The 14,077-nt window shown below is 42.5% G+C and overlaps 1 protein-coding gene across 1 annotated transcript in view; it reads right to left on the bottom strand.

Annotated features, from left to right (window-relative positions):
* Positions 1–3,529, bottom strand: part of tmtopsb (teleost multiple tissue opsin b) — a 43,943-nt gene extending 40,414 nt beyond the window's left edge. The window contains exon 1 of the mRNA XM_012821264.2: positions 2,790–3,529. Coding sequence (XP_012676718.2) covers positions 2,790–3,159 — 370 coding nt within the window. The 5' untranslated portion in view covers positions 3,160–3,529. The remainder of the gene's footprint in view (positions 1–2,789) is intronic.
* Positions 3,530–14,077: the final 10,548 nt, after the last annotated feature.

Below are 14,077 nucleotides of genomic sequence, written 5' to 3'. Positions count from 1 at the left end.
CATTTGACACAGGGTCTGAGAGTGCCACACGCTCAAGGACATCTCAGGTGCATATGTGGATAAACTATGTTGTGATGAGTGTGTGTGTGTGTGTGTGTGTGTGTGTGTGTGTGTGTGTGTGTGTGTGTGTGTGTGTGTGGGTGTGTGTGTGTGTGTGTGTGTGTGTGTGTGTGTGTGTGTGGGGGGGGGGGGGTTGTTGCCTACAGTCATGTCGAAGAGGCTAATCAGAGGAGGAGAGACTAACGAGAGCACATGAGCTACTTCACCGCGACGAGAGCCACTGTCTCTCAGGACTGCCTTGATTGAGACCAATCAGAAAACATCACCTGTTGTTGCAAATGCAATTTCTTTGCAGCCATCTGTTGGGGCTGCAGCGGCACCACAGCCAGTGGCACTAAGAAACTGAACAGGCTGACAGAGAAGGCTGGCTCTGTGCTGGGGAACTGCTCTTGGAGCCCCTTGAGATGGTTGTGGAGAGATGGTTGATGCACACAAACTGCTCAACATAAATCGACAACACTTCACATCCCCTGCTGCACGACCCGCTGGTGGTCAGACAGCAGGTTGGAGGCTCTTTCAGATCCGCCGCAGCGATAAGGACTGCCACAGGAAGTCATGCCAGCCCAGCGCAATAACAATGTTCTTGTGCCAGATGAGGAGACTTATCCTCGGAGTGGAAATGCACATTCCACATTTAATTTGCACTTAGAACTGTACCTCAAATTCAATTTTTATTCTATTTATTTATCTAGTAGTATAGTAGTTTGTCTATATATGTGTATATATATACTGTATATATATATATATACACATCTATCATATACATATACATATACATTTATCACAAAACACACATGACTTATATATATATATATATAAGTCATGTGTGTTTTGTGATAAATGTGAATTGCCACAACACTTCAATTTGTCTTTGGGGATCAATAGAGTAATGTATCGACCTATCTATCTATCTATCTATCTACCTATCTATGTACACAACTCCCAAATACACATCAAGCATACACACATACACAGGTGCACGCGCTTGCTTGTGTGCGCCGATGCATACGCACACACACACACACACACACACACACACACACACACACAGTCCCCTGCACAATGCAGCATCTATCACTTGTACTACAAGTATAGTCCACTCATCAATCACTGGCAGATGAGCCCAATGCACCCCTCAAAGCTCTGCCCAAAAAACACCACTAGAACCTCCCTCTGCTTTTAAACTGATTGCATTTGCACTTCACTAATTAAGATTGATAATGATGCAGGAGTCCACTGCTGTCTAATATGGACAGATGCAAATTCTGACCACAATCTTCTCAATGATGTTTTTATGTATGACATTTGATGGTCTTTTTATTTTATGTCCCTTTTTGAAAAACTAAATTACTAGATGCTTATTTGAAAACACTGAACTGTATATTTTTAAGAATATAATAATAAAATCATATTTTGTTTCTATGACATATCATGATCACTGGGACAGAAAGCCATTCCGGATGGTTCTGTGGGGATCGGAGACAGACAGCGTGAGTCACATGAAGTCATGTTTAGGTCAGGTCAGCACTGGGTTTTTATCTCGACCAATGTCGCCTGTCTATTATGGAGTAAACAAGACTTATCGCTGCATCCAAGCAATGTCCAAGGCCTTTATTACTTGACTGTGAGTGACTTCTTCTAAACCTCTTACACTACCATACAGAGATTTTTTTTTCTCGCACATTCACTCACCCACACACACAAGTGCAAGCATGCTCATACTCACACACATACACATTCATAAACACACACTAACTAACATACAGGTGCATGCACACACACACACACACATACACACAGACACACAGACACACACACACACACACACACACATACACACAGACACGACACACACACACACACACACACACACACATACACATACACACACACAGACACCGACACACACACACACACACACACACACACACACACATACATACACACATACACACACACACACACACACACACACACACACACACACACACACACAGAAAAACATCCAGATGTACACATGTATTCATACATGCATGCACTTGCATAAACAAACAACAACACTCACACACTTAATGGCCTACACACACAAACAAATATGCATGTACACAAATGTAAAGACAACAAAACAAAAACATTAACTGGAAGAGTAGGATAGTTTCCCCAGTATAGAATGGCATCTAAGATTGCCTTCCAAGATGCCTGAACCATGTACACAAATAACTGATAAAAGTCACGCTCCATCTACATGGCTAGCCAGTTGCGGATGACATTTTGACACATTTTATTTCAAAACCAATCACAAACAAGGATAAAATACATCTCAGTTTTCCCTCCTCTTGGCATGGGTCAAATGATGACTCAGAAGCATTTCATCTAATTATTTACTTTTCTACCTAATGTAGGCTAATCTTGGAAGAAGGCAGCCCTTCTCCGGCTCAGCATGAGGACTTGGCTAATTAAACAGAAATAACACTTTCCAGCGTTTAAGATCAAACGATACCAAATATTTCGTCAAGCTTACAGTAAAATGAACTGGTTATTTTATACAAGGATATGTTTCATTCCTAAATGAATCGCAGGGGAGACAGAAGATACCCAAATAATGGCACCTAAGCCCATAAGATCCGTCTACGTGCAAGGAAAACGGCACTGAATCAAGGACAGTTAATACAATTGTCACTGTCTGTAAACTTTTTGCAATAGAAGTTTTCGTGCGCAAAAAAACTCACCAAGGCATGAATTCACAAAGCCGTACCACACACACCCTGCGGGTCCGATAAGCCAGCGTCCTTGAGTGCTCGCTGCAAAGCTGAACGGAGTTCCCAGGATACACACCAGCAGATCACTGATGGAGATGCTCACCAGCAGGCAGTTAATGGGCGAGCGCAGCATCTTGTAGCGACAGAACAGGATGAGTACGATCATGTTATTGAGGAAACCGAAGGTCCCGATAAAACCTAGACACACGGCGACAACTATGTGTCCAGTCGCGCTCAGAGTGTGGTCTGAAGAAGTCCCTTCCAAGTGGTCGTCACCGCTGCTGGCGCACCACGCGCCACCAGACCTCGCGCAACTTAGACTCACGTTGGACACAATCATGGTGATCGGTTTTCGTCCATGAATAGGTGTTCCATGGGTTCCGAGCAAAGAAAATAAAATAGCAGGCTCTGATTATCACAAAATTACAACATGTACTTTTCTGTGGACATCACCATTTTGACAACCAAACAAGTTTGACGAAGTACCGAGGCATTTTAAGAAATTAAAACCAGGAAGAAAACTAGTTTCACCGCGCACTAAATCCAAATTAAGGAGGATTATAGTGCTCTCGGGCTATCAAGTGCTGAAATAGGACAAAAGTTTATTATCCTGTCGGTGGCAATTAGTGAAGAATATGGTTCTTTCCAAACATGGTCAGTGAATAGCCAGTGCTCCACCGTGTGGCTGTGTGTATAGGGACACACGGCAACCGAGTGGAGTCTGAGTTTATATCATCCACCTCGCGCCTGACGTGTGTGTTGCGAGCCCGGGAGATTGTCACCATTTGAAAAAAAAACACACAGAGAGACGTCATTACGACGAAAGTAAATACTAATTTATTAATAATCATGTGAACTATTGTAAAGGGTTTTGCTTTAAGTAATTTGCAAATATTAATTGTACTCTGAAAAATAACGTCACTCCATCATTTTTGTGTGCTTTTTCCAGAATTACATCATAAAAATAGATGAATAAAAATCAATTTATTTTGCACTGTATTTAACTTCACAATATAAAGCTAAATGAGACATTACATGTGTATGCTTGTGGTATGCTTGTACGTTGTTATCTATTTCATACTGCCAAGTGACCTTGTGATGAGAAATTGTTTTTTATACTGACAGTGAGGTTGACAGAAAAGCAAAGAACAGAGATCCTACAGATTCACTTCACTGTCGTTGGTACCTAGGCATACACAGACACAACTTCTGAGGTGCACAGCCAAACTCCATAGCTTACATTCCCTTCTCTGTTGCCAAACGCAGAGTTATGTGTATACAACCAGACCAGTGCCAGCACTGCGTAAACGCGGGTCACGCAGTGCGTTTAGGCCACTAAGTGCACCAAGCAGTCCCTCTAGGATTTTGCGATTTTTGTTTCTCTTTAAACCCCACTTAAAGTAGCATTATGGAGTTTTGGTCTAAAACTTGCGAACTACATAAAAGACAAGCAATAACCTTGAAAACACCACCAACAGCCCAGTTGGCTCTGATAAAAGCTTGGTAACATTGTAACTGGCGTCTTCTGGCTATATTGTTGGCGATGGCGTGCTGTGAAGGCTTTTCTTAAAATGTCTAGGGGTGTTGACCCTAAGCACAATGCATAGTGTATAGCCTGGACATCTATTAAGAATGACCGGTATGTGCATCTGGCCTTCACTTGACCATTTACTTCAGATGAGCATATACAGCCTCCCATATGATCGTGTGAAGGACAGATGAGAAGATAAGACAAGACAGATCAAATTAGAGACACAGATATTTGAGTGTTCTTATAGCTTCATTTCATATATTAGAAACACAGGAACACTCATTTTAGAATTCACTGAGTTCACAGATTTATGATTTTGAACCTTTGACACAAGTTCTCAACAATACGCCTCAATAATAACATGATGGATTGTGGTGGCCAATCATCGCTGCGTGTGGTTGGTTTTGAATGCGCCGGACAAGCCCTCATTTTGACAACATGAAGGCTAGTGGCAACAGTTTTCAAAATACATGATGAAGACGCCTAGAGTCGGGAGCAGACGAGAAAAAGAAAAAGAAAAGGAAACTGCGGGATGACACTCTCACATCTGGTATGTTCAAAGGTATTAAAACACTGGAAAATTAGCCAACACAATGCATAAGAATGAATTAGCTAAAGAAGTTAGAAACCTAAGATCTTTTAGGATAGATTTATTGTTACAAGCCGAGTCTATGGGGCAAAAAGCTAACGCTAGCCAGCATTTAAGTTCGCGAGTCTGTGGTTTGACACATACCGACATCAGTCTCTCTTGCTTCAAATGTAACTTTAGCATCTCATCTGATCTGTCATCCTTCGTGGTATAGCGCGACTTGTAGCAGGGGCGACAGTGGTACAGGAGGTAGAGAAGTCGTTTAGTAAGCAGAAGGTTGCTAGTTCGATTCCCCGTCGAAGCGTCCTTGAGCAAGACACTGAACCCCTGATTGCTCCTGATGGGCAGTGTGCCATCAGTGTAAATGTAAAATGTGTATACATTGTAAGTCGCACATGTGTAAGTCGCTTTGGATAAAAGCGTCTGCAAAATGACTAAATGTAGCACTCCTAAACCCAACAAAGACAAAGCTCCATTTTTCTTTAAGTGAATCATCAGATACACAGTAAACAAAGAATCTTAGGATGAGCAAAATACGTTATTTGCAATTTCAACTGAATAAGGAAAAGAATATCTGTATAGCCTGTAAGGCTATATAGGCCTTTCATTTACTTTAGTTATTTGGATGAACATTCGTGTGGCTTGTTTTTTGTGTTTTATATGTGTGGATTATGTTAATTGTGCTAAGAGATTCACATAACTAAAGTTTTTTTCATAGTAAATAAGGCAATTCTGCTCAGGGCACCCAAATGGCCAGCAGCAGCCCCGATTCAGATACAGACCCCCCCCCCTCTCTCTCTCTCACTCTCTCTGTCTCTCTCTTACCTCTCGCTTCCTCTCTTTCCCATACATACGCACTTACATTGCCACATAGACACAAGAACACATCACCCCACATGGGCACACACACGCACACACGTACAAACACACACACACACACACACACACACACACACACACACACACACACACCGATGCAGAGAGCCCTTGACTAGTGCAAAGAGCTTTATGGTGGTTTTGGCTGCATTCATGCTCGCAGTCAAATGACAGGCATTAGTCTCTCCTCTTGGCCATGTTTCAAGAGCCTTGTTACCCATTCTGCATTCCAACCACTTCTTTAATTACTTGCTTTTCCTTTTTCCTTCTTCTCTTAATGATGTATATGATCATGTATTGACAGGTCCAGGTCAATCAGGATATCAGATAGAAGCCACCTTTCACATAACCGACAAATCTCATAGCCTGGGGTTACTCCTGCTTGTCCGCCCACACAGTTCCCCAAGATTGAACTGAAATCACTGTCAACATCCCTCTGGTTTAGGCTAAAAATCCCATAGAGAGACTGTTCAGTGTCCCAGACCATTTTTGAATAAATATTTTGTCACATTTTTATGAGAATTTGTTTACTGGCCATAATGACCACAAAGAGATGCTTTTCCCATTAGTAAAGTGAACACTTGGGCATCGGTCGTGTTAGTGTGTGAGTCAATTTAAATACTCCATACTGGGAATGTTCTGTGTATCAATATATTTCTATCCCAAAAGATCATTAGTAATTATACTGTTCACATGTTTGCCATGATTTACTCTGCGCCTTCCTAAACCAGACTAAGCAGACGCATGCTTCTTAAATCATTTTCCTTATTACTGGATGTATTGATAAACAGAGGGTATCTGCTGTTTGTAAAATGGAATTGTGTTGTCCACTTTCATTTGCAAGTTCCTCATAGATTTTCATTTTAGGTCAGAGGTCTGTCACAGTCTAGCGGTCAAGTGAAACGCAGACCTTGCCCAGCTCATAAACAAAAGCAGAGCGAAGAGGAAGAGGAAGAGGAAGAGCATGTATGGTCCATAGACATGAGGTTTGTGTTTAATCGTTTAATTGCCACTGCATATTTTTTTCAGTTTGCCTCTCAGGCCATGGATTTCAGTTTCCCAGTTTAGAGGTCAAAGATCGTGGAAAGCAATTTTCTCCTTCCATTTCTCCTGCTTTTCTGCTTACGGTGACTCGCAAGATTACCCTGCGATGGATCTTCCGAACAGGAGACTCCATATGGGCTCGTGCCACTCGTGAGCACTGATTTCCCCACGCGGTGGTGTGTTCCGAAGAATGTGACGTGCATCCATTCACCTCCCCCTGTCTCCTGTCCTCACATCCATACCTCGGCACGCCTTCCATTCATAGACTCTCAGAGGGCCAGGACGCCTTTCAGAAACCCTCCTGCCCTCCCTTGATTAGGTTTCTGTGGAAGTCCTGAAGTGTTTCTTGGAAAGCCCCACACAGTCTTTTGTGTGTGGGAATGGGCAGGGCGGGTATGTGGAGGTTAATCGGGGGAGAGGGGTGAGTCTCGGGGAAGAACATCTGCAGCGCTGGACGTTCGCAGATGGCCATGTCAGTACTTATGGGCCTGAATGTCTCATATGTAATCAGGTGGAGGTAGTTTTTTTTTGTAGTCCCATGGGAGGGGGGAGAAGTGTGTGTGTGTGGGTGTGTGTGCGCGCGTGTGTGTAGGTGTGTGTGTGTGTGTGGGCAGAGGTGTGCCTTTAAATGGATTTCACGGATTTGATGAGGGATTGGAGCCACTCACCTCACATCATCACCATCATCACCATCACCATCATCACCTGACACCAGCTGGCGAGGGGATGGGTGCTGGCGCTGATTAGTTTACTCTTTCATTAGACCACAGATGGAGATAGTCATTCCTACAATTTTACAAAGGTGCACTGCAAACCCTTACACTCATGCACGTATGAACAGAAACGTTTGCACATGTTTACGCACTCACACACACACACACATACACACTGTTTAATGATTATGCCATCATTGTGTGTGTGTCTGCATGATGACAGTTGCAGTTCCCATGCTGCCAACATCACCAGGCTATGGCTGGTCTGTTCTATACCTATTTGTGTTTGTAGTGATAGAGTCCTTCAGATAGTTAACCAATGGTCACAACACAAAGCTCCAAAGTCTCCGCAATTGGGTCCAAAGGTCCATGTAAGTCTCAACAGTCGTATGGACCACACGGCTCTGTCAAAGGGATTTAATAACACGGGGATCATGTGGAGAGGTGTGAATGTATTACTCTTAGATATTGGATCATGGTGGAACAATGGACCATGTGTGGAAGTGACTCATTCATATTTCACAGAGCTTATGAAATCATAAGTCATCTCTAGAATTGTATTGTGTGTGAAGAAATGTAGATGCTGGGATCTTTACTGGAAGCCAATGCAAACGAATGGGAAAAAAAACTAATTTGTTTAACTGCATTGTGTATGACATATCTACATCTTTAGGAGGGTTGGTGGGTGTTTTGTATACGTACACTCATCCATGTGCATGTGTTTCTACACACACGTCCCTTATGGTTGACCCATCTCGCACCCAGGACAAAGATCAGTGACACCATTAACCCTCCTATTATGTTTGGGGTCAATTTGACCCCATTCAATGTTTAACGTCTCTAAATAAATGTTTGACATAATTTTTTTTGCTTCATATTTAATGACTTTTCCTTATGTAATGGGGACAACTGGGTAAAGACAAAATTAACATGATGATATGTTTTCAATGTCCTGTACACATACTTTACGCATAGGTGTTGTTTGGGGTCAATTTGACCCCAGGCTGTTTTAATTGTATAAAATATATAAGAAATATCAACTTTTTTCATCACATTGTTACTTTTCTTGATACAAGAAATAGTTTTGTATTCCAAATGTTATAGATAACAACAATATGTACTTAGAAATAATATGAAGCCATAAAAACACCAGAAGGATATTTCTTTCCAATTTTAGGTCAATCAGTGAGATTTTATGGGGATCTGCATATTTCTCCATAGTCGCGTAACATGTATTCTAGATGTATAAAGGGGGTGGGTGGGGGTATGGTTTTATTTTTAAGGGCTATTTAGGTAGTCAACAAGCAAACCTAAAGTACCTGACACAAAAACTTGGGTAAAAAAAAAGAATTATGATAATTTTTTGGAGGTTTAAATTGCTGGGGTCAAATTGACCCCAAGCATAATAGATGTGGGTAAAAATTGAACATAATAGGAGGGTTAAGGCGGGAATTCTCAATGCTCTTCTAAGGAGGAGCCAAACATGAGATGCCACTCATTCAGCCTACTCTGTGCGCTCCGGGGGACCAGGCGTACATTAACCTTTGACCTCAGGCATTTCTCCCTTCCTCCTCCAGCAACATGCGAAGTAACATCAGCCTGGCGCAACTCTCGGCTGACCTTGACGAGCCTCTTCTCCTCTCCTCTCCTGTCCTCGCATCCCTCTCTCCTCTCTCCACTCCTCCTCCTGCACCAGCAGCGGCAGCAACAGCAGCGTCTCCCCTGGGCTCTGGCCAAAGCGCTGGCACTACAAAAGAAGCATTTCTCATTCGCCTTGCTGCCGCTTATGCGTGAATTGCGACTGTCGCAACACATTTCCATCAATATCGTAGCTGTTTCCTGTCCCTCTGAGATGTCCCTCTCCACTGGCCCCCCTGGCTCTTCATAACAAGGTTATTAACTACACCTAAACATCCCAGGATAGGCTGGGAGAGAAAGAAACAGCACAAACAGTACCGTACTTACAAAATAACACCAAACTAAATGTAGCAGGCTGCTGCCTCCTTTCCATCAGACCATGCGGCTTTGCTCCTCCTCGGGCAAGGCAAGCACGTGAAAGAATGAAAAATGTCCACCTCTGAGATCACAAAACGTGCCACAAATCACAGCGAGATCCTCAGCGCTGACCTGGCTCCTCTCAGTGACCCGTCTTCCACTCCTCAAAGACTGTCTAGTGCGAGGCAATGCGATGTGACGTTGAAAACTCACAGTGCCTCAGTGATGTGTTTGTTATCACCGGGAGAGGCTAAGGTGGTGGTGACACATTCAATTTCCTGCGAGCATCAATTCCGCTCAAGGTCACCATAATGAAGTGTGATTAGCCAAGGTAGTCGGGGTACATGAGGCAGAGAAGCCTTGGGATCACTGGGAGGGGAGGATTTGTCTTGTACAATCATAATTAGCTTTCCCATAGGGCTGCACATTCACTTCAGACACATACCATTATTTGCACACATGAACACAAACACACACAAACATCTTTGATTTATCATGTCAGCAATGGCACTGACTGGCTATGGACCCAGAACTATATTTAGTGCACTACTGCCACGGAATTAGATTCCGTACCAATAATTTGAATATTATTGGTCTGGAATGTTTTTTTTCCCATGTGCTGTTGTCACGGGCGAATTTTCCGTCGATTACTTTCTGTACGGTGAACTCCCACTCCGTAGCGTTAGGGAACATGGTGTTTGTGACCTAACGCAGTGCTGAGTCTCCCTCCGGGGCACACCTCACACGGTCCCATTTGAAGGTCCCAGCCGACACTTTTTTCTGTGTTGGCCACTTTGGTGGCCATTTTGTTCAGTGTGCTCTGTGTTTCTTTTGACGTGCCATGTGTTTGTTGCTCCGCCTCTCACCTTGTTTTTGTCAACTTCCTGTCATTGTTAATTTCCCGCCAATTTTGATCCTCACCTGTTCCCCATCCTGATTTGTGTTACCCTTCCTATTTACACCCCTGCTGTGTGTCCTTGTCAGATCGTCTTGTTTCATGTGCTTGTTCAGTTCATGAACCCAGTTTGTCCTGATCACAGCTTTGTCAAAGCTTCTGCCCGTTTGTTTGCGATTCTCTGTTGACCTTTGCTCATTTGACCTTTGCTCATTTGTTTTAGTTTCTTTTGCATGTTGCCGCTGTTCTGGATTCTGTGTTGGTCTGTGCTCTGTTCTGCCTGCCTGGTTTTGTACCTGTTTTCATTTCATAAGTAAAGCTGAATTATTCTGATACCTTTTGCCTTTAGTAGCAATAGTGACCTTGTCAAGCAATTTGTCACAACACAAGTTTCAGGGAGTATCCGGTACGTGGGAGGAAAGAGATCAGATTGAGAGTCTCACATGCTGAATAATCACATTGTCTTGTCCTGTGATCTTACCAGAATAATCCTCTAATCTCCTCACACCTATGTTGCATTTATTCTGATATTAACAATTGGTTTGCGTTTCATGAGGATATCCACAGAAGCAACACTGTTCTTATTGCAGCTCGGTTAATGGATGGAAGGCCAAGTTAGAGAAATCTTCTGTGGTTGGGATGTTTTCATTCAGTCAATGATGTTTCCCCTTCTTAATTCAGCTTGCCTGTGATACTGTGGCATGGGGGTGGTGTGATGTCTGTCTACGATGAGAAGGGCAGCGGGCGTGAGAGGACGGGATCCAGCTGGGCAGTGATGTGCACTGACTGATCCTCTGCCTTTGGCATGAATCCTGAATCCTTGAACGAGCACGGACACGGGTCAAAAACTGTCTACTGTCTACTGAGTGTATGGGCTGCCGGCTCAAGTATTGATCACGTGATCAATTGGTTTGTTTACATTTACATTTAGTCATTTAGCAGACGCTTTTGTCCAAAGCGACGTACAAGGGAGAGAATATTCAAGCTACGAGCAATAGAACCTGGTGTAACAATAAATAAATACTACTTTACATAAGAAATATAACAAAATGAAATAAAAAAGAAAGAAAGAAGTTTGTTGAATAGTTGACTACATATGGATCTAAAATAAGCCTATGTGATTGAAAGGATCTTAGGTTTTTACAAGCAGAAACACTTGTAGTATGTTTAAAACATATGCTAGTCTCACTCCCCTCAGGTAGACACATTTATTCATGTAACACTAAGACCTCATGTCTTACGCCTTTTTTTTTTTTTTTTACAGTACTCTTTAAATAGAGTTGTTTGAGAAATGGAGCAGAGGATTGTTATCGCACATTTTTTTTCTGTGATAAAATGAAACTCTTCCCTACTAATTTAAAATGGAGGGGACTGTTGTCAGCCCTGAACTTCTCACACAGCGGGGGGGGGAGCCAAATGAGGACTTTGTCTTCATGCGAATTTTGCCACCAGTTCTCCAGGGATATGGACTTGGACAAGTGTTGGACTACTTTAAAAATAATAATGGTGTTGAGGCGGACACAGGTCATGGAGGGGAGCCTGTGGTTATTAATCACGCTCCTCTTTGTCATGTAAAGGTGGGGTCTGTGGAGGCAGGACACTCTGCACTGGGCCCCGTCAGGGACCCGTCACACAAACCATGGCTGACACTGGCACTTCAAGACCACTTTTGGTAACTGTCTCTCTCAGCTGTATGCATGGCGTGTCTATATAGTGCATGGACAGTAGACAGTAGTGTGGGTGACACTCACACACACACACACACACACACACACACACACACACACACACACACACTGCAGGGTCACATGGCATTTCAGTGAGTGAGAGAGAGAGACCCAGAGAAGCAGCAGATTGATAAGAAGCATATACTGTAGGTGAAAAACCATATATGGTCCATGAAATATTCATCGGTGACAACAGAAGGAGTTCATTTATGACCAATCCACGCTCCTCTGCTTCTCCATGCTCAAATGTGAGATGACACATCATGCCAGGCTGCTGCAGATACTCAGCGCCTGAGTGATCTCTCAAGGCAGCCTGCTGCTCCCCTTCTCTGGAGGTCTGGAGGTGCTGGAGAGGAGAGGAGAGGGCAGACCTAGGCAACACTTCCTAGCAGTGTTAATTTTGGCAGCTATTTTAGATTTAGTCTTAGTCTTTAGACGAAAATGCATATTAGTTTTAGTCACTTTTAGTCATTTTTATCCTCCTTAGTTTTAGTCTAGTTTTCGTCGACGAAAACTCAGAACATTTTAGTCGACGAAGTCTCATTACATTTTAGTCTAGTTTTAGTCACATTTAAAAGTCCATCTTATAGCCACATTAAACTCCTTTACTTCCCTTCTCAGGCCCGGGGACCCCTTGTGTTGTGTCTACAACTGCATAATAGTCAAGCTTGCAGTACTTAAACTGTGGATGCAATTAGTCTCTAAAATACAGATCTCCTGGTATATGCCTACAGCTGAATTCCAATGAATTCAACGTAAATAATAATTTTAAGGCAATACTTAATTAACAGTATTATCATTAAAATATAAGAGAATATCAAGTCTAGATTTTGAAGATTCAAATGATGTGATAACACAATACAACTACTATGCCTACCTGGCCTTAGTTAAATCAACCACATATCCTCCATATGAATTGCTGTGCAATCTGATAACCAACATATTTAGCTAGACAGATAGTTTGAGAGTTGAAAGTAATGCCAATGATAATAACAATTGCATAAATAGACAAGGATATGTAAACCAATCACGTATTCATTTATTTTTTCTTGATTAATGTCATGCGTGGCCTGTCCTATAGTCCATTCTGCAATGCGTTTACTAGCTAGTTATCGATAGCTAGTATAACTTAGCTAGTAATCGATAGCTAGTATAACTTAGCTATGCTACCTCATAGTTAGCTAACGTTAGCTAGCTAAACGTTTTGGAACTCATTTGCCTAGCCAAACGGGAGGTTTCAATCGAAAATGACTAGCTAGTTGTACAAGCTGACACAACATATACACTCGACTGCCCTTTTGAAGTTAACTTAACGTTGGCAAATATATTCTAATAACTAGTTAACATTAGCTAATTATCATTGACAGTTACTAGCTCATTTACCTTGGCATAAATGGCAGGGTTGTCTTGTGCGCTTTCAGGTGACTCTTGTTGTGTTCCTCCCACCTATTTTGAAGCCACAAGGTTTCTCTCCGGTTATTGCGGTGCATTGTGTTTTATTTTCTGTCAAGTTATAATTAAAGACTGTCCAGATATCTATTCTTATTTTTCTTCCAGTACCGAGTGCTTGAACTTCAGCCATCATAACGTCTGTTAGGGCGTAGTGATGTGTCGTTCGTGAACGATTCGTTCATTTTGAACGAATCCTTACAAGGACTCGAGAGTAACGAGTCCTTTCAAAAAAAAGATTCGTTCATTTTCTCGTGGCCACGCATTGGGACTTGCATAGGCTCAGCCAAGGAAACAGAAATTATTCGTTGAATGCAGGTCACGTGGGAAATGATCCTTCTGCCAACCAAGTGGTACCAGTGCTGAGCCTATGCAGGTCACGTGAAAAATGAACGATGAACGATGAACGAATCATTGATCTACTCGCTACCAGTGCTGA

Source organism: Clupea harengus, chromosome 17 (assembly GCF_900700415.2).
Source record: "Clupea harengus chromosome 17, Ch_v2.0.2, whole genome shotgun sequence".
Classification (NCBI taxonomy): domain Eukaryota; kingdom Metazoa; phylum Chordata; class Actinopteri; order Clupeiformes; family Clupeidae; genus Clupea; species Clupea harengus.
Note: the sequence above shows the minus strand (reverse complement) of the source record. Positions and strands in the feature narration are given on the sequence as shown.